Genomic DNA, 25776 nt, shown 5'->3' with positions numbered 1-25776 from the left:
CTACTGTCTGAATGAAGAAGGAACATCCTGATGAGCGTGGTGGAAGACTCAAAGAAGAAGCCGATGCAACAGGAGGAACACAGGAAGATGATAAAGAAGACAAAGGAAGAGGAAGAAAGTCAATAATCTGAACAAAACATGCCATTCACCTTGGGCACCTCCCCCTGTTTGTGTGTGTGTGTGTGTGTGTGTGTGTGTGTGTGTGTGTGTGTGTGTGTGTGTGTAAGGACTTATATAAGGGGGCTGAACAGCCTACGCCAATGTATAAATACCCATGATGCCACTGGTGAAGCAGGGAGAAGGGTCAGAGTGAGTCAGCACACCCATATCACTCCTCCTCTTTCTCTCTCTCTCTCTCCTTTCCATCAATCCATCCTCCCTTCTTCTCCATTCTCCTCCTCCATCTCTACATCTATCTTTTTTCATGTTTTTACAGTGTGTCTTTTTATGGGAAAAACACAGAGGAATTCACTTGGCAGGCAAACTGTGACCTCCTGTAGGTGATGATCGTAAGACAAGTAACAAACAGGTGTAAACAAAACAAAACGATCAATTACACTTTCACAAAGGTGCCCTTTTAAATTGTAGTTATTTGATGCAAAGGTTTCCAAAAGATCTGTCATGCTCTTATGAAAAGCACTGGAGATTATTGAACGATTCTGTTCATTTCTCTATTCTATTCATCTTTGTTTTGTTTTTGTGTGTGACTGAGTCCATCTGTTCTTTAAGTGGCCTTGCTGTGTTTTTAATTTCAGACTCACCCAGAACACAGCACAGAGAGACACTTGGTCATTTCCTTTCATTCTTCCCAGGACACACAGTAAAAGTGTTACACTGAAAGCTGACATGCACTGTTTGTGGCTGGTTTTGCAGTGGAGCTATCTATGCCTCGATGATAGCTAGTCTTTTTTTCATTTCATTTTCTTTTTTTTTTGCAGAGAATTATTTCAGCTTGTCATAGCCTAATCCACATATTCCTTAAAAATTCCTCATACTCTTTTTCAGAAGATAAAGTTTTTGTATCAGTAGCCTAACTTTCCAAATCTATCTCTATGTATTTCATACTTTTCATCCATGTCAGTTATTTCGGCATAGTGTAGAATTACCCCTCAACGATGCTATTTTACACAGCAAGACTATTTTACATTTGATATGTTCATATATTGTCTGGATTGTTTGCTATTTCAGAAAATAAGTACCATCACTAACTTGTTAACTGCTTTAGATAATCTGATTAAAACTACAGTAAATAGCATCTGCTCTTAGAGTCATATTAGCCTACTAGCTGTCCTAATCGCTAAGTGACAGTTATCTACTACTGTAGTTGTTGTGGCTGTGTTGACGTAACCACTTAGCTTAGGACAAGCCCAGGCTTTCACTAGATTATCAGTGTCATCATCAGGATTGTTTGTCCACACATGAGAAGCTGTAGCTCAGGAGGTCCACTAATTGGATGGTTGCTGGTTCGATTCCTTAGTGTATTTGGGCAAAATACTGAACCCCTAATTGCCCCCAATGTATCAACAGTGTGGGAAGGTGGTAGAAAAGCACTATATGTGAGTGTGTTCTGAATGTGGCTTCTATTGTAAAGCGCTTTTAGTGGTTGAAAAGACTAGAAAAGCACCTTGTGAGTGCAGTCCTCTCGCCATTTTGAAAATTAAGATTCAGTTGTGAAAAAAAAAAGCAGTGTCTGTCTGCCCCACGACATCTCACACTGGCCTTAAGAGGCGTCCCACAATGTCACTTTCATTGACTGAAAATGAAGTGTAGCTCAAGCTGAAACAAGCACATAATTCAACAACCATGCAGTAATGATGGCGGAGAGTTCACAACCCAACTCGGCTGCAGAGAGACTGATTTACACTCTGAGCAAACTGAAAACTTGGAAATACTTAACTTTAGCAACAGAGAGGTGAGGAGTGGCAAAAATCCACAACCCAAGCCACAATTGAGAAGCAAACAGGGTCAGTTGAAAAGAATGTAGCAGTGAAAATATGTTGAAGATGAGAAACAATAAATCTTCAAAAATTCATGTGTGGAATTCAAATAATTATTTTGTTCAAAATTATATAAATTAAGACGCAATGTAATCTATTTATTACTAATTCTAATGCGGGTCAGGTTTGACTCATGGAAGAGTGTAGATTAAAGTATGATTTTCTGACACATGAACAGAAGCACTGTCATCAAGCCAAGAACTGTCTTAAACGGACAGACTGGTGATAGCTAATCACATATAAAATATCAACAGGCTTGACTAAGACTAAGAGGATACTTTCTAACAGTGCTAGACCTGTTCATCCCCTGTGAGTATCAGTTGACACAGTATGTTATCCCTCCCTATGGTGCACTATTTTACACTCAATTACAAAAAAAAAACAGGTGACAAAAACAATAAAATTCAGGCTTTTCAGGAGATACTACAGTCTGGCTGGCTTCACACTCCGTTTGATTTCAGTTTCAGCTCTGTGCCAGTGCTGAGAAAAAATTCTGGCACAAGATGATTTTATGTGGTCCAGCTAACACCTCCACCCTTATCCTCTCTCTCATTCACTCCATATCCCTCTCTCTCATTCACTGCAACCCTCTCACTGTCTTTCATTCACTCTGTCTCCTTCTCTCAATCTCTGTCCGACAGATCCCTCCTGTCTCCCTCTTTCTCTCCTTCTATTCCACTTTCTGTCTAATTTGTTCATCTGTCTATTTTCTGTCTTTAATTCTATTTCCCATTTCTCTTGATCACTTTCTCTCTTCATCGTAGTCTCCTTCTATCTCTCTCTCATTTTGTTGTATACACAGTTTTTGTCAGCAACACTTTGATTTACATTTGTACAGCTGCAGACTTCCAGACCTGGGACCTGTGTACAGAGCTGAACTGCTCCACTGCAGTGTGGATGTTAGGCACCTTGCTTTTGGGCAAATTGATAGAAAGTGTTAAGTCTCTGTTTTATTCCAAATTAAACTTACAACCTAAACTAATGATTGTTCAAGTAGGGTACTGTTTGATTTCCTTTTTTGTCAATATAATGCCTACATTTCAGAACCAAAATGATAAGTTAGTGAAATGTAGGAAAGATGTAGAAGATATAACTTTGAGAAATAAAAACATGGGTTTCTAAAAACAATTTCTTTAACAAAAAAATGTTAAACATCTAAACACAGGCAGCTGTAAAGAAAAAAAACTGTCTAAATTAGTCTAAGTGATCAGTTAAGGCCTCTGAATCTGAGGAGTCATTAAATGCTTCTAAGGCTGTAACCAATGATTATTGATTAGTGTGACAGTTATTCATAAAAAAAAAAAACCTGATACTTCTTTACTCTATACAAAGTGAGAAAGTAGTAAAAACTGAATAAGTCTTCAGCCATGCTGGCAGCTCTGTGAGGCTGTACATAGCCACAGTAGAACATAGAGCTAAATGTTACCGTTTGTAATGTCATTTGTAATGTAGCAATGTCATTGATGTTTGGTAATAAATCAAAGTGATGAAAACTTCAGGGATCACCAAAGCCAATGGAATTCATCCTCTGGGGACCATGAATATCTGTACAAAATATCATGACCAGCTGTCCAGTGGTTGGTGAGATCCTTATGTCTGAACCAAAGCGTTGGACCAACTAAACTAAATTATGATTGAAACGCTTTGAATCTAACCAGACACGGGATGTCAAGTGGGCTCAAAGTGGCGTCTTTGAATAGCACTGTGTTGTCTGACCAACAAAAGAATAGACCTAAAGATACTTAATTGAAAGTATTTATTTGAATATTCACAAAACAACGCCGTCTCCTCTCTTCTATTTCTGTGTGAGTGTGTGTGTGTGTGTGTGGAGGGCTCTTAGTTTCCTCTCAATGCAGAAGTACATCTACCTCCACAAGATGACCTAAACAGGCAACTGCTGAACATGTCCAGCCAACACACACACACACACACATACACAAAAACCCTGTAATCTCCTGTACATCAGCTATTCTTCTCCCTCACTCCCTCCACCCTTCACTGCCTCTCTCTCTCTCTTTCTCTCTCTCTCTCTCTCTCTCTCTACTCCCCCGCAAACATTACCTGCTGTTTTGGGCCAGACAGAAAGAAAATAACTGAGGGTAGGAAAGTATAGTTAAAGAAATATGAAGCTCGAATGCCTACATTATGTGCATGTGAGTGTTCGTGGAATTTCATTTGCTGAAGAGTACAGTTATCATCCTCAACACGCCGTTTTATCTAATCGACCAATTTACTCATTAATTCAGAGAGAGAGAGAGAGAGAGAGAGAGAGAGAGAGAGAGAGAGAGAGAGAGAGAGAGAGAGAGAGAGGGGTGGTATGAAGAGGATGAGTGAGAGAGTGGGAGAGAGAGGACAGAGGGGTGAGAGTGGAGAGCTGCAGATAGAGAGCCGATGAGACTAACAGGTTTGAATACCAAACAATGAACTAAATACAAGTTGTAAAGATGTTAGTATCCATTACATAATGAAAAATAAATGTTGATAATGTGACTTCTATCTTCTGGAAAGATACTCAGAATGGACACTAAATCACAGACAAATATAGAAATTCAATTTATGAGAGAGGTGTAGGATATAGTTCATTTGTCCCCACCCTCCTTTTCAGTGGCAGGTATACCAGACCTTCACTGTCATGGTTACATTAATGGACACAGTTAAATTTATGGAACTGTCACTGTTTGGTTAGGTTTAGGCACAAAAACTACTTGGTTAGGTTTAGGTCACTCTTTAAACAATGTCTTTATTCTCACACACAGTCTCAATGGGAATAATTACTGTAGGCATCAAATCTAACACACCTTGGACTCTATTTCAACGATCCAGTGCACATGGTCTGAAGTGCGTTTAGGGCGTGTCCATATCACTTTTGCTATTTTAACGCTGGAAAAAACAGTCACTGCACCAGACGCATGGTTCAAAAGAGTTGTACAAAACACAGGAGTGTTTTGGGCGTAACATACAATAAACCAACCAGATTGTATGTGTGTGTGTGTCTCTGTGTGTGTCCCGTGTCTGAAGCTGATAGGAGAAAGAAAACATTAACAAAGACCACAAGAGCTTATGTGTGTGTGTGCTGGAGGGCAAGGCAGGACACGGTCTACAACAACTCACTCAGTGCTTGGCAACAGACCAGTGCTGCCTGTTATGTTCTTTATATGTGCAGACACACAAACATGCACATAAACATATTTAATAAACTAATCTAGTAACTATGACAGACAAGACCACAAACAGACGACTCAGTGATAGACACTTGAATATCCCTTGTCCTGTCCCTCCTTCAGTCATTGTTTCAAATTCAACTACAAATTAAATATAAATATACCATTATGATTATGGAGGGTGGTTATATTCATCTACAAAGAAGAAATGGAGGAAAATGATGTCACAGTGAAGATAATGTACATTGATGATGTTTGAATAAGCAGATAACATCACAAACACAACATTATTGTGTTTAGAAACTGACAAAGAGATAGACAGGAAACAATAAAAGGAAACTAATGGGGAGTTAAAGTGGAGGAGAGAGAAAGAGAGGAGGAAGAGAGAAGGAAGAGGCAAGAGATGTGTGAAGGGAACAATGCAAATGGAGAAGTCAAATGAAGAAAGTCAAAAAGACAGAGGAACAGGCAGAAGAAGAGGTCTGGGATCACTGCACTTCTGTCGGCTCGAGGCCCTGTTGCTAGGTTACCATCTATAGACGAATGGGTTAAAGTATCTCAGGAGCAACAGTGACATAGTTAGCTGGTCTCCAACAGACAGCATCCTCACACACACACACACACATACACACAGCATTGACAAATACACAGAGATGGAGCAACTTTGAAAACTATGTTTACTCATATTTAGACTTAGATTTTGACATTTACATAAGAAGATGTACACATAGACAGATATTCACTACATAGGCCAAACAGTCCAATGTTAGAGTGACCTCTGAAGTCCAGAAACATATGTGTAAAGAAATAAATGGTTTTCACTCATGCAAGGGATGCTTGTAGGTTAGGAGCATCATTAAGTGATCCAAAAAAAGCCCCCAAAATTAATTTCCCCGATTTTGAATGAGCAGCAACAGTTGGACCTGTTAGCTATGTGGCAATAGCAAAACTTACAAACAGCCCCTTTAAAAACAAAGAGGAAAGTGTTAATGTGCTTCTAATTTTTGTACAAATCAACAACGACGTTTTATGCTGAGACTGTCCTCTTGTAAAAAGCAGTCCCAGTGGTCATCTGTGCAAGCAGCTTGTTAAGACCATTGTTTTATTGTAGTAAGTATGATGGGAGTGAAGGATGAAGTTAGATGACACTGCATAAAGAGTGACAGTCCATGTCGGGAAGGTTGGGGTGGATGGAAAGGTCCACAAAACCTTTCACACAGGTGACCACTGTTCACAGCCGATAGTCAGTGCCATTTCCTTTATCTATAACTGTTCCACAACCTTAACTGCGTGTTTATTATTGTGACCACGACGATGAAGCTCCCTAACTTTAATGAAGAACTACAGTCTCTTCAAAAACGTAACCAAACTGTGACTATTCCACAACCTTATCCACATGTTTACTATTGTTACCACAACAATAAAGGTCCGGTATGTCTCCTGTTGGTACAGGTCGTATTATTGTTTCCATGATGTTGAAATTCTGGTTTCCCTTCAGCTGGTGCGCTCCTCTCGTTTATTTCTGAGTGTAGGGATCTATATGGTTGTTTATGCCTCAGTAAAGAGGGAGCGCACCACCAACCAGATTTCTAATTTGAAGAAAAATGATTTTGATTTCAACGTCACTGTTACACAATATTTAGCCCTGAATCTGACCTCCTGTCCTGGAAATTATATCATAGTTTCATACTCAGTTTGGCACCAAACTCATCATACGATTGCAGCTTTTTTCAAAGAACACTTTCAAACCCACAGCAGCAGCACAGCAGCATCTCTGCCCCAGCAGTTAGTAATCCAGGTGGGCCATCCCACCTACACACCATGATTCACATTTTAGACATTTAGCTCATCTCGTCATCAACACCAATTTGCCCTGAGTGCAATGGATCGGGTTCAATTCGAAGATCGCCTTCATTACAAACAACAAATACAGAGCGGTGCAAAGGTCCTGTGACAGTGATCATGTAGGAGAAAAGTGCAGTGAAAGTGAATAATTAAAGAAAAAACAAGCAGAGGGGGCATGTGATGTGATTGTGGTGAGTGTAATGTGGGTGGCACCAAGTTTGAAACACACCTTTACTGACTCTACAGAGGCTAGATTTATACAAACCTGGTGCCTCTACTGCACAACTTTTTCTCTTATTTTAGGTAATGGCACTCAAGAATAATGCTAAAATGGTATCACAAAAATAATCCCAAGATACAAGGTGAGGGTGCAGCATCAGTCAAGCATAACCATGATCTCGAACCACATGAAGCAGCTAAAGGGAATGTTAGCATAGTGGCCATTTCTGAGCACAATTAATAATTTACTTCACTTGGAGGTGATTTTCACAGCAATTTAAAACATTCACATTTAACTCTAAACTCAGAATGAATATCACTTTCAGCTGAGTTATCTTAATTGCAGGAAACAACACAGGATCATGGTTGAGAAAATTTAAATTTACCACAACCTATATTAAACGTCACAAACCTAATTTTGCTCATGTTAGTAGGTTCATTAAAAACTTCCACAAGGTGCTTTCAAAAGCTTTTTACTAGTTGTCATCTAGTTCCAGATAATACTGTATCTACACATGCAAACACACACAGTGCATACTGCATTCACAACTAATTTTATGCATTGTATATTTACTGTATATTCTGGTTTTGATAGTCTCTCACGTGCATCCCTGTACCAGGTGAAGCCATGCTAAAACTTCTCGTCTGTTGGGTACAAAACTTTAAGACAGAGATCAAAGCAGTGGGTTGTAAATGCTATTAATCATTCACACTGACTTTGCTACAGACAACAACTTTTTATGGCCAGTGGAATAAAAGGACAGGAATGTGTCTTGGTAGCACTGGAGTATTGACAGAACGTCAGGGATGTTGATTATATATTGTATATCAATGTATATGTTCCACCACGGAAATACAGACCCTAGAGTCTGTGCTGCATCACAAAAACTTTGATATTCTACTCAAACGAGCATTTATAATGTATCTGTGGCAGGTTGTATTATCTGCTGGTAGAGGTCATCAATCTACCAGCCACAGGCACATTGAACCATGTCCCCTCTGCGCTGTAGGGAAGCAGCTATTGGCAGTGTTAAGTGTAGGCGATGGCACTCTCTGGGACTGACACAGTTTCACAGTGAGTTAGCACCTATTAATGTGTTACAACCACACAAAAATGTCAACAGCCAACATGATTCTGGTCTAACGGTCTGACATTTTGTAATATCACAATCTTAGCATTATTAAAGAGTAGTTATCTGACAAACAGCTGTGCACTATAAAGCAGGAGACTGTTGCTTCCAGTCATTAGTCAGCTGCAGGACGATCACCTAAATGACTAAGTAGGCCTTTTGTAAGTGCTTTTCAAAATGACCTATATGACTGTTCCAAAAAAGACTCATGAGTGTTTTCTGATCTGCCATCACTCTGATTAGGTTATAGTTACAGTACATTTAGGCAACCAGAACTGCTTGGTTAGAGTCAGGGAGACTGCCCATAAGAATAAAAGAAACCAACAAAGACACATATCTCTTTTATATCTCCTATGTCTCAACCTTTCACTACTACCTTCTCAATAGTAGTGAATACTAGTGAAACTTACAGTGGTAATATGTCATGAGGCTACTTCTGCCTTTAGAGGACAGTCAGTATTTGCAAGATCACAAGAGGTCACTTGTCAGTCTCTGATGAGGACAGCCTATGATTGCTATAGGCTGACTTTGTCATGAACAGTGAAGGTAATGAGTATATTCTTCTTCCTGGTTTCTTTCAAAATTACAAGTACAGTGTTTCCTATACATTGATTTATTTGTGGCAGCCCACCACAATATGAACACTGACTGTCACGTTGATTTTCTATTATTCTTACAATTTAAAAAGGGTAAAATCTTATTTCATTGTTTAGTTGTGTGCATTTATTCCCTCAGCTCCTCCTTGTACATGGGAAACATGTCAGATTTAGGGACTGTATATGTTGATGGCAAAGAATTAGGTCTCATCCTCTAGATCCTTGCTTTTTAGTCATGGTAGCATCACGGCAATGTCATTTTCTCTGTCGGCCAGCCATGATCTTTTGTGAAATGCCTTAACAAGTACTCTATGGACTTCCATGAAAACTAGAACACATATCCATGTTGCCCAGAGGATGAATCCTAATGACTTGATCTCATGACTGTGCACTACTGGCAGGTCACAGTTTTCACATATCCTGTGAAATATCTCAACATCTACCTTTGACCTTTCCTCTAGCACCATGAGATCAACATTTGTGTTTTTGAGTGAACTGCCATGAAGAAGGGTACACACATTCATGTTAAACTGGGGATAAAATGCAATAACTTTAGTAATAATTTTTGTCATCCTTTCACTTTTCATCTTGCACCATCATCAGTCAATATTTCAATTTAATCCAACTACTTGATTTATTATCAAATACATTAAAAACTAATGCCATTAATATTAGCCTCAGCTATACTAATGTCAGTTGACATGTTAAATTAAGAAGTAGACTCTTCATCTGCTTTTCAAGTTCACAAGTTTAACAGGTCATGTGACAGCATCAGTTGTGATAGTGTCTTCCCTTCAAACAGGCGAAGTGATCATTTCCATTTTACACTTATTTTGTTGACGTGAAGAGGAATAACCGGTTACTGGTGTCCAGTCTGTTTCTGTTTGTGTGTGTGTAGGCTGTGATGTCAAACAAGCTTGACCCACATTGGCTGTCTGATCTGTCCCAATATGTCTCCAAGGTGTCACCGTGGCAACGGGTGTACGATTGCTGCGAATGTCAGCAGCAAGGACAACCAAGCCCTGAAGGAGATTATCTGTCAATCTGTAGCAGAAAGTGAGTAGCAACACACACACACACACACACACACACACACACTCAGTTGTTAGAGTCTTCAGATGTGTGAAAGTATATCAGAGCAAAAAGGAGCTGGCTTAACTGACAAGTAAAATTAGACTTTGTCACTCACACACACACACACACACACACACACACACACACACACACGCACACACACACACACACACACACACACACACACACACACACACACACCTATGAAACAACACACATGCAGATGCATCAGATAGCCACCACTGATGAGCTTTACATTCTCTCTGTATGATTAGTTATAGACATATATGCATAAACACGCACAGACACAGAGACACACATCAGTCCTTAACACCCTCCACATTAAATTGAGAAGAGGAAGCAGTTGGGGGAGGAAACACACTGGGTGTTACTGTAAAATGACTGTCAGAAAAACTATTACTATAAACAAAGCCACAACAGAGTATCAGTTTACATGCATGTATGTTCACTGAAAGCTGAAAATCTGATAAAAACTAAAGAGCAACCTGTTTAATTTTACATTCATATTCCTCCCTGACTACAATATTACTGAATTAGTTAATTTGTTGTTTTTCTGTTTGTGGCATTTTCACTGACAATGTTTTAACTCTTTTGGCTGCACTGCTTAATTCTGTCAGAATGAATTAAATTTGGGTTGCTGCCCTTGCATCACATTTACATTAATGCTGTACAGAATCAGCTAATGCTCTTATCTAGAGCTTTCAATGGGTGCAGCAGTCAACATAAAATTCAAAACTCATTTTAATAAAACCTACATGGAATCATTCTCTCTACTAGCAATAATCAGAGTGCGCCTTCCCTCCTTAAACATATGATTCATATTATGTTCTTGTGTGCCATGAGCAAAAGCTGTTTAGGATGCAAGTTTGTTGTGTCTGAAAAGCACCAGGGCACTGAGGGAAAAATCAATACACTATAATGCTACAATATTTTTGGCTCTATCAATAAGCTGACTGAGGCTCAATAACAGTTCTGTTATATGCACTACAACAGTTGGCATGACAGACTACACAGCGGTGTTATATAACATGAACTGTTGAAAATGATCAAGCTGTTTGGACCTGGTTACCTCCTTTACTGACAATAATCAGGATACTGACTTAAAGAACTCATATAATGCATCAGAGGTTGTACTACTACAGTAAGATTTGCATGGTTTACATTTACCAATAGAAATACCGATACTGGTATTTTTAGCCATCATGTAGTATAATGGGTATACATATGGCAATCTTTGTCAGCCGGCCACACCATTGCTTGTTCTTGGAGGGACTGCCATGAATTTTTGTACCGTGTCTCTCTTAGGATAAATTGTAATCATCTGACCTTTCATCTGTAGCCATCACTTCAATTTGTCCAATATTTGTTTTGTGACCAAACACCTACAAAGCTGATGACATTCCCAGCCTCAGCCTCAGCTGTACTTGTTGTTTGGTACTAAATAGCAGGCCAACGTACTATAACAAGACGGTGAAACAACATTCTAGTAACATAATTATTGAATGTGTTAGCTTAAAGAGCTCCTGTGCCAAAGTACAGCCTCACAAAACCGCTAGCATGACTCTAGACTTGTTTAACTTAGATGTCACTGTTATAGAGAAAAAATCTGAAGCATTTACTGTTTTCTGTGGAGAGACCTCAAAAACAGCAGTACGACCATGTGACAATAAAAACTGTAAAATTATTAATTAATTAAAATGCCACACTAATGTTACACCACACAACCTGGGGTCTCACACTCCTCACACTTTTTTAAGCCCGCCATATCACACCTATGATGTGGTGTTCTTCTGATTGCCAACCAAGCCTGATGAAGCAGATGTGAAATGCACAGCTCACTCTTTCACCACCAGATAAATGCTTCCAGAAATATCTATTAATTTTCTTTTTTTTCCTGGTGTCCAGCAAGCCCCTTCTTCCTTTTTGACAAAATATTACTATTATCAAATACTCCTCAACATAGAAACAGACAATCTAAGGACACATTTTCACTGTGGGTTTTATAAAATGATTTCACATAATTTTTAATCAACCTTCATCATGGTGGGGTAATGACACTGACCAGTGTGTGATATAGACAGAAGATGTCTGAGCTTCTGAATTGAAACTGAATTGAAATGTCCTAAAACATCCCAATAATATATACTTTTTTTAACAAGGTGACTAAGGCTACAAGAAAGAAAGAAAGAAAGAAAGAACGAATGAGAGGAAGAAAGAAAGAAAAATCAAATATTCCAAAATCTAAATTTTTTACAATTGTCTTCTAATGGTAGATCTCTGATGCAATACTATGCATTTATTTCATATAACAAGAGAAAAGCTGAATATTTTAATTAATATTACTAATCAAAAGCCACAGGACTCATAACCCCAGAGTATTACATCTTTATTCTCCAATCAATGCTGTCTGTTATCTCAATAAACACCTCTATCTGCCTCTGTCGCTTTTTAATCCTTGCTTTTTTTCCGGTGCTTTCCAATGTTCTCCCTTCACACCTACACACTCAGCCCTCCCTTCTCATACATCCCCCACTCCACTCCCCCATCCATCTATCCATCCATCCATCCCATTTGGTGGTACTCTCAGTGGAACACTTAGGCTATTTATAAAAGCATCAAAGCCCACAGTTTCCAACACACAGCCACTGGAGAGAAAGGGGGGAGATAGAAAAAGAGATGGCGGGAGAAGTGGGAAGCTGGAGGAATGGCTGAAGGAGGAGAGAGGGGGAACCAAGAGACACAAGGAGGGAGAGAAACAGAGAAATATGGGGAAAAAGAGAAGGAGGAGGGTTATGAAGAGGGGCTAATAGGCAGAGAAAAGAAAGCTGGAAGAAAGGGGGAAGAGAACAGAAAGGTGGATGATGAGGGAGGAGAGAGAAAAGCAGAAAAAAAGAGCGTAGGATCAAAAGTTGTAGGTCAAAAGAAATCGGGGAAACAAAGAACTCAGAGGAGGTGGAAAAACAAAAGACTGGATGACAGAGTCAGATAGCTTTTTAACCATTTCTCTTTGCTCAATGATACACCTCAACATCAAGTCTGTGTGTGTGTGTGTGTGTGTGTGTGTGTGTGTGTGTGTGTGTGTGTGTGTGTGTGTGTGTGTGTGTGTGTGTGTGTGTGTGTGTGTGTTTGTGTGTGTGGGAGGGAGGTTTTGGATCCGGAGACCTCCCACCCACACAGGTTGGAGTTGCAGAAGCACCTGAGCTTCGTTCAGCACCGCCAACAGACACCAGTGTTTGCAAATGTTCACTAACTCATTTGAACCTGAGTAAGCTCATGAAAAGGCAGAAAACATATTATATGAATCCAGAGGAACTGTGGGCACCATGCCCAACTGCAGCTTGATGTTTGCTGGTGAAAGCGAGAGACACCCGATTAAACCTGAACACAAAAGACACCATCAGTCAAAGGGAAGATTGATAAGATGCTTTTTATAAATACATATATTTTTTCTTTGAAAGTGTCCTAATAGCTGCAGCAAACAACGCTTTATGGCTTCTTTTAGGCACAATCAACACTCCATGCCTACACCATTTAATCTCTCCCTCCATCTCTCGCCTCTTTTCTACCTCTTCTTCCCTGTCCATTATCTCCTCTGCCTGGCAGAAAAATCTCACCCACCACTTCTCTGCTGGAGTGTCATTCCTGCATACCTTTCTCACTCATTTTCAACCATCTGCCTTGTTTAATTTATTCTAGTTTTTAGAATATACAGAATGTAACTGAACAGACCACTCGATTTTTGTGCAATCCTCTCGATCCACAACATGATCAAATTCTTTTAAATTATACAGACTGCAAAAAATGCACTGGGATTTATCTGCACAGCATGTTACAGCATGCCCAAGACCTCATATACACTATAAAAGGATTACATTTAGGATGCTGAACAGAATGGTGGATTGAATACATTATGGAGAACTTATTGTAGCATGCATCTCTTCTATTTCTGCCATGATCTATCCTTCCTCAATCTTTATCAGTTCTTCTTTTTTCGAGTCTAGGCTCCGCTCTCTTCCCTGTTTTCTACATATTGTACAGAATGTGCTCTCTGTTTCATATTCATCATATTACAAGACTGCTGAAAAAATATCACTTTTTTGTTACTCTCCCCACAGACATGTAACATGTCTTTTATCCTTCTGTTTTTCCCTTTGCTTGCAATGAGCTACTATCATTGGAACTTTCAAGGAAAGCAAATGTAATCCTTCTCTTCTTCCTACGTCCTTCCCACTCGCTTTCTCCCCCTTTTGTCCCTGCCTCTTTCCTCTATGAATTCCACCCCCACTTTTCTATCTTCCTCTAACCCCCACCTTTCTTATCTCTCATCTCACCATCCTTGTTTTTCATCTTTTTGCCAACTGATTTTCCCTATTTCATTCCTTATTCCCCGATTTGTAATGTTTCTTAAACTTCCTGCCACCATCACCCTCCCACCCTCCAATCCCTTCCCCTCAAGCTCTCTAAAGGGATAATTTGCTCCAACTCATTATTAACACACTCACTTAGGAACGTGTGCATAAACACACAGACACAAAACCAATGACATGGAAGCAGTAGAGCACACACAGATCTGCAAAAGCAGCCATTAAGGAAATAAGTACTCACCAGGTCATTAAATGGAGCATGGACCACATGCACACACTCACACAAACTCCTAACATGAAGAAGCATAATATATGCTCAAAACTCACACACACACACACACACACACTTCTTAGAAACACTACATTACGTAATACAAGCTGCTACCGCTCTTTGAGTCCCACACTGTTTCTAGTGTATGGAAAACTAAAAAGCAGAATCCCACTGAGGCATTACAGTTTATTGTTTACAGCAACAACACTGAGGCAATGAGCTGCTCCAACCAGCAGTACGGTATATGGAGTTACACAATATGCAAAACCCAACCAGCCTCAAGGCCTGTATTTGTGGTAATAGGCTGCACACACCACCGCACTTCTGGGTTTGTCTTCCTTTTTTATTCATCGTTTATTTATGTTATTATTTTTCCCATCAGTAACAAAACACTGATGAAAATGAAGTTGTAGATTGGATGGCCAGGCGAGTGAATGTGAGTTCTCTAATGATTTCTATTTCAGTATCTACAGCTCACCCCCTGTAAGCTTCAAAGTTGGTCATTTAAAGTGTTGTTTTTTATAGTTATATAGTTGTGGCTGTAGTTAACTTTATGTCAGTTAGATTCCCACACACTGAGCACACAGATGGACAGAGGAGCAGTGGGTTATGCTGCCGAAATGGTGTGAGAATTTCTTGTTGTCAATGTTGTTTTTCTACCACGAAAACTTAAAAGTAAAAGTGAACCAGCATGTTAACAGCATACACTCACTGGTGTGTGATGGAAAGTTTAATTATTGCTTAACTCCAATAAGACAGTTCAATGACTTCGAAGTTATATGTATCACACCAGCTGACTGTCAGTAAATGACAACACATTACTATCTACACTACATGCTTCTTGGGCATGTATAACTACCACAAACCGTTGCTGACTGCCTGTGCCGCTTTCTGAAACCTGTTACAGGCTGCTGTTCGGGGCACTGAGTACTCCATCTTGCTCCAAGTATCCTTCTTGTCGCTGCTGAATCTACATTTGGTTAGACTGACACAATACAAATGCAGACGGCAGGACCTGTACCACCATGAAATGTTAACTTTTAAAGTTTACAGCAAAGTAAGGTACCCTAAACTGTAGACACCAACAGCAAAGATTACAATTTACTTCTCTTCATTTAGTTTCCAAAAAGCAAAGAAAAATACTGCATATCCAAATCTAACTTTGTTTTTTCACTCATGAGAAGCCAGAATGAAAACCAGGAGGAACAAATGTCACATTGTCAAATGCTGCTATTTAATTCTTTGTTGAACCTATCTACAACTATTCAGGCCAACAAGAGCAATAAACAAGCAGTTGAACAACATTTACAAAACCATAATCATCCCTGTACATCATTTATATAAATGTTATCATTATGACCTCAACCATCATGTGGGAACTTGGGCCAAAACTTGTATCAGAATAATTCAAGCACAATACATTTAAAGTGTAGATGTTTAGTTAAGTTGCAGTATGATGAAATGCTAAAAGAAATATGTCTTCTTTCAGATCACCAACAGTTAAAGCAACCAAAACGTAGGGATCAAAGGTCAAAGCTACAAAACTCTATGATACTAGATTACTAAGGTGAGGAGCGGTAAGAGACAAAAAATTTCACTGGAGTGTGATCAGTGAAATATGACAACAGGGAGAAGATCAGATTCAGGTAATGAGCGCACAATCAATCCACAGACACCATGTAAGACAGTAATGGCACTGATTTGTTCACTCAGGTTTCAAACTGCTGATTAACTCACCATTGACAGAGGTGTTGTAGGATACACAACCTGCCAGATCTTATTGATGGCTTGACCTTTCTTTGAAATCCATGTAAACATGCTGACCATAAACACTGTGTCCCTCACATTATGTTTGGATGATTCATAAAGTAACATCAAAAATAAAAAATAAAAGATTCTTTTAATTTAAACTCAAAACTGCACCATGATAAACCTGTGAAATCATACAGCAGAGTAAATTATGCTGCATACACATAAACAGCATCCATTAAGTTCTGTAAAAACTATGTGACTGTCAAACAAACACAACTATGTGAAGCTGAGAGATAACGCACACCCAAACACTGATCTCTCACTTCCCTCTAAGTGTGTGTGAGTGTGTGTGTGTGTGTGTGTGTGTGTGTGTGTGTGTGTGTGTGTATGTGTGTATGTGGGTGTTTGTGTGTGCGTGTGTGTGTGTGCGTGTGTGTGTGTGTGTGTGTGTGTGTGTGACCTTGCAGACGTGAGCTCTGGGGAAGTGATACCCTGCTTCAGGAAGACGAATAAGTGAAAGAGTACCTCAGGACATACACACAAACACACACACCTGATGCAAGAAGGTAAATACAAACTGTTGATAAGTGCTAAGTCACTCATTCACGCACGTACAAGCTCAAACATACAGTGCATTGGTGCCCCCCCCCCAGACCTGCAACACACCCCTTCCTCTCCAGAGGCCTCAGGGCCCCTATGGTGCAGCAGATGCATCCTCTAAAGGACACTATTGACCTAATACATATCCATATAGGCTAATTACCAGCTAACCCGCTGCTGTATTGAACAGCTTTTCTTCCATCCTTCAGCATATAGACAGTTGCATCTGAATGTTTCACTGTTGCTAGGAGACATGAAAATCCTTGGACATCTAGTTGGCTGTTAATACAAATGGAGAAAACATAGACTTCAAGCAAATTGAAAAAAAAGCACAAAAGCTTTAAGCACCTCCACATTTTTGTCAGCTAGATATGATTCTCTGGTAGTTTATGTCATTCCCTATAGCAAAGCTGAATTTGTCTCTACTGATGATGAACAAACTACAATATAGGGAGAGAGGGGCAGAGGAGAGGAGAGCAAAAAGAGCAAAGTAGCAAACTGGATCCGAACCTTTTCCTCACCTAAATTTGTATTTATTTAACATGACCATCTCAAGGTTACATAACACAGAAACACAGAGGGAAAGTCTTTTACATAGCCTTAAATAATGCTCAACAGTTGGATTTTTCCCTTGGGTTTTTGGACAGTTTTACGTTTTGTTCACATGTTCTTTTGAGACCAAGTTTTACTGGTAAGCAGGGTCTCAAAACATGCTAAACACTACACTACTAATAAGTTTCATTAGCTTTCGAGACCCACAAAATCAGATGTCTTGCTACACTTCGTCATTGCAGGAAGTGAATGCTATATCTTTGTTGATGAACTGGAGATAAAATGAACAAACCTTACCCATAACTTTATCATCATTTCTTGCTCACTTATCTCTAAAAGTTTTTATGCATACAGCAACCCTCTTTCACAGCAGACTTTGACAGTTCACAGTAGGAAGTAACAAGACTAATTATGGCCGAATTCCATTTAGCAGCTTCAAGTTCCTGCCTCACTGCCACCCTGTCATGACTCACTGGTACACTTGAAAATAACAGAGCCATTGATCATGTTATTAGTAACACCTGTGTTTTTCCTACTGTGACAAAATGTCTAAAAAAAAAGCCTTGTTTTTTTTTTCATTTTTTTAAATACTTTTTTGATGATACAGCTGTGAGTATTTGTGTCAATGAACAGAATGTGGGCATTACAAATATGATATTTATTTATTTCCTGAGCCTTGGTCACCTTCCTGTTATACATAACTAAATCTAGACCTACAGTATGTTTCACTTTATGAATCAAGTGCCAAAGTTCTGCCTCCACTTCAGGACCTGCCTATAATGTTTCCCACCAATCTTTAAGGACAACTGAAACCTTTTGTTCAATATTTCTGTTTATCAGCATTTTTTACATCAGTCTGTAGTAAAAGCTTTCATAACATTGCTCTTTGTTCCATTCAAATCACAAAGAATAATAATGGAATTGACATGCCCTTATTTTTTACAAAATGCAGTCACTGTCAAAACAAGTGAAATTTAAAACATGTTGCTGGTCCTGTGTCTTTGTGAATGAATCGGGGACTTCTGAATCAAAAACAAGTGCTCAGAAACTCAGTGTTCACTTGAGCACTCTGAAGAAAAGTAAAGAAGAAAAGAAGAAAGATAAAATGGGCTAGAAAGAAAGAAGTAAAGAAAATAGAAAGAAAAGCAGGTAGTGGAAGGGGATAAAAAGTGAGAAAGACAGGAAGAATAAAAAAAGGATTATAGAGATGAAGTATAACATTGATCTTTCAATCTGAACCTTGAAATGAAAGTGCTAAAAAGAAAAGAGAAACAAAACAATGAAAGAAAGTGGGGCCAACAAAGTTAACATCCAATCATTTGCCAATGTGTGTATTTGTGTGTGTGTGTGCATTTAATCCACCTACCCTGACACTGGAATCCCTGCTTGCCAAAACCCCTGTGGAGAGAACATACACAGAAAACAGGTTGAACGTTGTTCAAGCACAGACGTGTATACACAAACACACACACACACAAACAGGAAAAAAAAGCTTGAGAGAAGAATTCTGAAACCCCCTCTCTTTGCCTCAAGACATTTGCATGATGGCAAATGTCAAATACTGTCTGCCATTTTTGAGCCGCGCTAAAGCTTTCCACCCAAAGAGCACAAATTAAATACACACTAGCACTCACACACCAAGGTATGCAAGCAGCAAGGAAATTCAATTATTGTATGAACAGTACAGTTCATGTCCTGAGGTCAACTTAGGTCCACAAACACACTCACTCGCACACTGACACCAACTGTTGTGTTGGGCAGGACTGCAGCAGCCCCAGGGCAACAATAAGGTCAACCACACCTAGTCAAAGGTATGGAGAATGCCTGCAGGTGCACACACACACACAGACACACACACATGCAAACACACACTCAGCCCTGCTCATTTTCATATTGTAGCTACAAATAGATAATCTCTCAGGGTAAGAAATCACTCAGTGTTCTCATTGTTCTTTGTCATTATGCGTATTGACCCAGATAGATAGATAGATACATAAATATTCTAACAGGTCGATCAGTTACAAAGGTTGCACAGTGTTCCTCTGTTTAGGGATATTTACAACCACTGAGACCATTCCATTTCACTCCCATCAACACACACAATCTTCTAGGTCAAATCATTTAGCAATTCACAAATTAAAAAGCCCGTCACAGGAATTAAATAATGGTTGTATTGGGAATAGTGCAAAGCACAGATAATAATAAACGGGATAAATTAGGCCAACCTAGACACGGAAACTAATTTAATAATCTGAGCGCAGGGCTGTATCACTGTCTAGTAAACCCCGGTGGGCTGCATGGTGACACGTCTGCACAGGTAATTGAGAGGAGAAAATGAAGGGAAAGGGAGGAGGAGAAGGAGCAGGAGGAGCACTGCTGAAGTTGTGTGAGCAGTGGTGACAGTGTTTGACCAATGTGAAACACATTGTTACCACTCAGGTTATTCCTTCTGGCTGCAGTTCGTTGCTCTGTTCTGCTTTTGGAGAACATGTTTCACTGTTTCTCACCCTCTCTCAATTCCTCTGCCTACTTAATACCATCAAACAATGGTCTGCAGCTATTTCTTTTTTTACCGGCGCTGCCCACATATCTGTCTTCCCTTCTGCCCTACCTCACACATATAGCATCAACAAGTGCAAGAATAAGCATGAAATCAATGTTTATTTTGAGAAAACTGTGCAACCATCGCAGCCTTCCCACTTTTTTATTGCTGCTGTAACTTAATGATGTAATACTATCAAACACTGGAGTCTACAGCCATTTTGTCTTTTTCATCTCTTTTTCACTTAGCTTTTCTCATTCAACCTATTCACTGAATTATGAATCAGACTACACTACTAAAGGGCTCCCTTGTTCCACCCTCCTACGTCTATAAAGGCTTTTATACCACTCCTCTCTCTCTGTGGCAGCCTGGACAGCGGCCCTAAGCTGACGGGCGCCGGTCCCTGCTGCGGGCTCCCTCACCAGATGAAGTCGGTGCAGTGGCTGCAGAACGTGGGCTGCTTGAAGAAGCGCGCGATGAACTTGTGGTCCTTCACCTCGTGCACGTTCTTCTGGCGGAGGGCGCCCTGGCGCGCGAAGCCCCGCACGGGCTCGCGGGGTCCGTCCTCCCCGTCGCTGTTGGCCGCCGACGAGTCCGCCATGCTCCGACCGTCTGCCTCAATTTGTTTTTAACTTTAAATAAACCAACGCAAGTTGTTGGTGCCCAACACAGGTTGTTCTGAGGCGGCACAGGTGGTTTCTGGTGGGGTGGTCCGAGTGGAGGAGTTCAGAGCTGCGCTGTCCGCCGGTTGGTTGGTTGGCTGGTCGGTTGGTTGTCGGGAGTTTGTTTGGGTTTTTGGTTATCTTGTCCTTCTGGGGAGTGGACGGAGCGGCCGCTGCGCTGAGCACACCCCGCTTCCTCGTTTTCTTCTGAGCGCTCCGAGAGTCGCTGAGAGAGAGAGAGAGAGAGAGAGATGGGGGGAGCGAGAGAGAGAGAAAGAGCGAGAGAGAGAGAGAGCGAGAGACGGGGGGTGGCGAGAGAGAGAGAGATTTAACTTGCTTACTTTACCTTGACATTTAAGGAAGAATTATTTTGAGAGTCTGAACTGTAAAATATCATTTATTTCTCCCTAAGCTAACTATGGAGTTTATCAAATGTGACTAAAATATGAGTTTAAAATAGGTTACCAGGTATTCACAAAGCAGATGGATGCTTTTGTCTATTAAATATTCAAACACAATGCGTAATATGAAAAAGGAATAGTCTTATTTAATTTCCCATGTCATGCTAAAGGTCATGATAAGACTAAAAGTACTAATCTGAGGATCATCTGTTTTTGTGAATGCCAAAAGTGAGTTTATTTTGCCTTCAAATTGGAGTAGGTGATATAGATGAAATCCTCTGTGTTTTAGCCTACAGTGATACTGATTTGCTATATATCAGGAAGACTGGAAAAGACAACCCCATATGCTGTCTGTGCAGCAACTTATACAACCCACAGATACCAAAGGTTTTATTGTTCGATGTCCTCTTGCAGCCATAGTATTACAGACAGGAACAAAGGAGGAAGTCCAGTGACGTTATATAAAAAGCAATAAAATCTGCATTGGGAGGAGGTTGGGATGGATGGATGGTTTGACAAGACGCAGGACTTTGACACAAGAGACCATTTGTTTATTTCCTGTGTGAAATCATTTCTTTTATCCATGACTGTTGCACAACCTTAACCTCATGTATTGCAACTATAATGATGAAGGTCGTCTAATGTACATATGTTTATATGGAAGTACATATGTTTACCCAAACCATCATCATTTGGTAAATCTAATCAAGTAGTTTTTGTGCCCAAACCTAACCACAACATAACTCTTCCACAACCTTGGCCACATGTTTATTATTGTTGACATTGGTGACGGAGGTCCAGTATGCCTGCTGCTGTTGCGCTCTTTTGAGTTGTATCTAGGGGTATTAACAAGCGACCTATTGGTTTAGGTTGGAGGTCTGGATGATAGAAAATGAAATAAGAAACTGTTTATGAATCAAATAATCTGATTTTGGGTAATCCTGAATATTACAATTGCATCAAACTGCTTTGATGTACATACAGTACATGTCAATAGGGCCTACTGAGTTATGATCAAACAATCTGTCCTTTAAGTAATTTAAGTAAGAGATAGGGTTGTGCATAAAAACTCTGTAGCTACTGTCATAAGGTAGTCCTGATCATTGATTTCTAACATTGTCCAAAATGGTCTGATACACTCAAAGCTACGAAGGGATAGATGCATCATGATTACATTAAGACAATTTCTCTGAGAGCTGATCAGTTTATGTTGTTTGTATATCATTGTATTATGTAACCCTGCCTTCAAATGGAACTTGTGAGTTCGTGTTTTCAACATTCAAGGTCAAAAACTGATTGTTATTCAAGTGGTTAAAATTGTGACAGCTTTTACCTTGTTGCAGACCTCCAAACTCGGCTGCATTACCACAGACCTCCATCTGCAGATTTTGTCAAGGACTTCATTCTGAAAGCACATTTCAGTTCTGTGTGAAATGTCCGTTATATATTCTCAAACTGCTTACCTATTGATTTTTTACGTGTAAAAATATTTTATTACATGTTATATATTACACTTTAGGATTGCATTTTATTTGTTAAGTTATCTAAGTTTCAGTATGAATAAATGTCATTTCCTACATCACCGATATTATATACATTCAACAGTAAACACAAGAAATTACTCAGGATTTAGAACTGACGTGTTCATTTCCAAAAACAAATATCAACATTTGGGAAAGGAAAGAGCACAGACTCTAGTCATTTACAGTCTGAGTGCTGGCATTGAAAGCAAGCACAGTTGCTGAGTTCTGACTCATCTTAAGACTTTTGCTTTCAAAAGGATTTTGGAGGATCATCATCTGTGATTGTTGGATGAATTTCATGTCACAAAGTTTTCCAAGATACATTTAAGGTATTTTTGGAATGAAACCCATCAATTATATGACTCTGAGTCATTTGATCGGTGAAAGTGATGCTTCATAGAAAGAGTCAGGAAACCTATTTAAACACCTGCATCTCTCACTATAGTAGATAGTAGTGGGTTGTATATGTGACACGGAGACTGATTATGATTTTTACAGTGAGTGCTAAGCAGGACATTAATGCTGAAAAATTAAAACAAACAAAAAAAAACTAATATGAAAAGCAATACATATTAACAACTGATGTAGCAGTACTATTGATCTCCCACCTGTTTTAGGCCACAGAATCTCATTTTAGGACAGTGAAACCATAGTCCCAACTAATTCAGACTTCACACACACACACACACACACACACACACACACACACACACACACACACACACACACACACACACACACACACACACACACACCATGGCAGTCAGATGGTAGTGAATGACCTAGATGAGATTGATTTAGCTGCAGGACAGATAACAGTGTGTGCAGTCCTTCCTGGACTCATCAATACAAGGTTTACTGTAGATTTAGCTACCAGCTAGGATCTCAGTTTTTCAACCTTTCTGGTCCCTATTACCTCACTTGTACGTTCATACAACTTCTAATGTTAAAGGCACACACACCTGCATTGTTACATAATCTGTCTTGACAGCCACCATACTGTAAAATGATAAGAACGCTTCATTTGTAATGGTAACAGACATCAAGAGACATTGGTAGTGACGTAACAATACCCTGCCAGCATGAGTACCTGAATGGGCCTGTGTATACATGTATATACTGTGACACAGTGACTCATCATTTTGTACATAAGCCACTGATCTCTTTCATTTTCATCAATACACAGGATCTGATGTAACTATTCCCCAGGGCTACTGAACTGGGGCGAGAGTCTATGCTGGCAAGTCAGCTTGGATGTCTGATACAATGTGGATAAGAGCAGGTATGTTACTGGTGTATTACTTAAAAAATCATGTCCCTGTTTTAACAACAGTCTAAAGCTATGCTAACAGCTGTGTGAGGCTAAATGCTGATGCCAGCATGCTTGCAATGACAATGCTAAGCTGTTGATGTTTAGCAGGTATCATTTTTACCAAGTTCGCCATCTTAGTTTAGTGTGTTAGCATGCTAATATTTGCTAATGAGCACGAAGCACAAAGTACAGCTTAGACTGATGTCGTAGCTTTGAGGGTACTTTGTCATAAACCAAAATGGTGGACGAGCTAACTGATGCTGCTATCCGTAGAGAAATGCTGCTAGCATGGCAATAAATCACACTTCCATTTACAACAGGTTTTCTAAACATTTCGACACTCACCATTTTTCATCAACTTCCAGCAACATTACAGCGTCCATTGTAGAAGAGGTAGAGTACGAGTACACCTTTCTCACAGTGGGCAGCTTCGTTTGGCAATCACAGGTGCAGCTAATTAGACTAATAATGGCCTGGCCATCGTTAAGGTTATTTGTCTCACCTGTGCTTTCCCTGCTGTGAAAATAAATAAAAAAAATTGATGTGAGAAAGGTCTAGTTACCTCTCCGATAAGATTAGCCCCAGTTGACCAGACTGCTGGTGAGGAGCCAGGAGATGCATGTGTTACTCATAATGTTCAGAGAGAGGGTCTGAGAAAGGTCGGTTTAATAACTTTATGCCTATTTTCTGGGATTTGTTGAAAAGCATTCTGGGAAATGCAGTGTGTATGTGGATGTTTAACATTAAAGAGTGTTCTGCAGTGGAGTTTTCTTTTACCAAACTAAAATGTGATACGTAATGTTGATTTAATACGGCACAATGCAGGTGTATCTCCCCCTCCTGTCTCTCTCTCCTTTCGTCCTTCTTCAACAGTCCTCTCTGAAACCTAATGTCCTCCAAAAGCTCACCTCTTTCTTCTCTGTCTCTTTCTCATCTGATTTTCATCTCCTCATTTTCTTTTTCAGTGCTCCATCATCTGCCGCTTTCTGTCTCTGAGCATCTTTCCTCTCTAATCCCATGGTCTTTTTTTTCCTCTCCTCTTTTTTCTTACTCAAAGGGAGGGAGTCGTTATATAAACCTGTTGTTTCCTTCGTCATCCACTGACTACAGCAAAGGACACACTCTGACGCACAAATGCATTTGCACAAATGCATGCACATACACTCACACACTACTGCTTTAGGTTCATTGTTTTACTGAGTTTTGATCGCTAGCCTTGACTCAGTTCTTAGATTATTATTATTTTTTTTTTTTTTACCTTTTTTATATAATTGAATTGTACACTGCAGTGCAGTTCATAGATGCTCACAAACACACACACACACACACACACACAAGGTAGAACAAATATTCAGATGCTCTAGATGTCTAGTACGGTGCTCTGAAATCCAATTCAGTTCCATTAGCAGTTACATAAACATTATCAAATGGTATTGTCTTTTTTATTTAAAGTATATTATTTCTTATCATTGAAGAGAGCTGGGTGTAATTATTCAGGTCCATATGCAACTTTGTGGTCATGCTGGCTCAAAGTAGACAAACTATTCTTTAGCGCTGACTCTTTTTCATGTTACATTCTAGTATATCCTGCTCCCAGACATATGTTCACACTGACAAAATCTCTCACCCTCTGCTGCCCACTCGGCTTTTGTACCTTATCAAACTCTCAGTCCTATAAATGGAAACATATTCAACCTTAAATTATTAGTCTTACAGCACTTCAAAATTACTCAACTGCTCTGTTTTTTTTTTTA

The 25776-nt window shown here is 39.6% G+C and overlaps 1 protein-coding gene across 3 annotated transcripts in view; it reads right to left on the bottom strand.

Moving 5' to 3' along the window:
• Nucleotides 1-25173, bottom strand: part of prkcbb (protein kinase C, beta b) — a 99271-nt gene extending 74098 nt beyond the window's left edge. The window contains exons 1-4 of one of the 3 annotated variants that reach the window (XM_071474156.1): nt 24368-25173; nt 22521-22592; nt 20547-21012; nt 18949-18980 (exon numbers count right to left, since the gene is read on the bottom strand). In XM_071474156.1, the coding sequence (XP_071330257.1) occupies nt 18949-18980; nt 20547-20725 (211 nt within the window). In that variant the 5' untranslated portion in view covers nt 20726-21012; nt 22521-22592; nt 24368-25173. The remainder of the gene's footprint in view (nt 1-18948; nt 18981-20546; nt 21013-22520; nt 22593-24367) is intronic. The other 2 variants (XM_071474153.1, XM_071474154.1) reach the window with 2 other exon arrangements.
• Between the last annotated feature and the right edge of the window lie 603 nt (nt 25174-25776).

The sequence above is a fragment of the Trachinotus anak genome, unplaced genomic scaffold (assembly GCF_046630095.1).
Source record: "Trachinotus anak isolate AG129_WGS33_773 ecotype Australia unplaced genomic scaffold, CSIRO_AGI_Tana_v1 ptg000003l, whole genome shotgun sequence".
NCBI lineage: Eukaryota > Metazoa > Chordata > Actinopteri > Carangiformes > Carangidae > Trachinotus > Trachinotus anak.
Note: the sequence above shows the minus strand (reverse complement) of the source record. Positions and strands in the feature narration are given on the sequence as shown.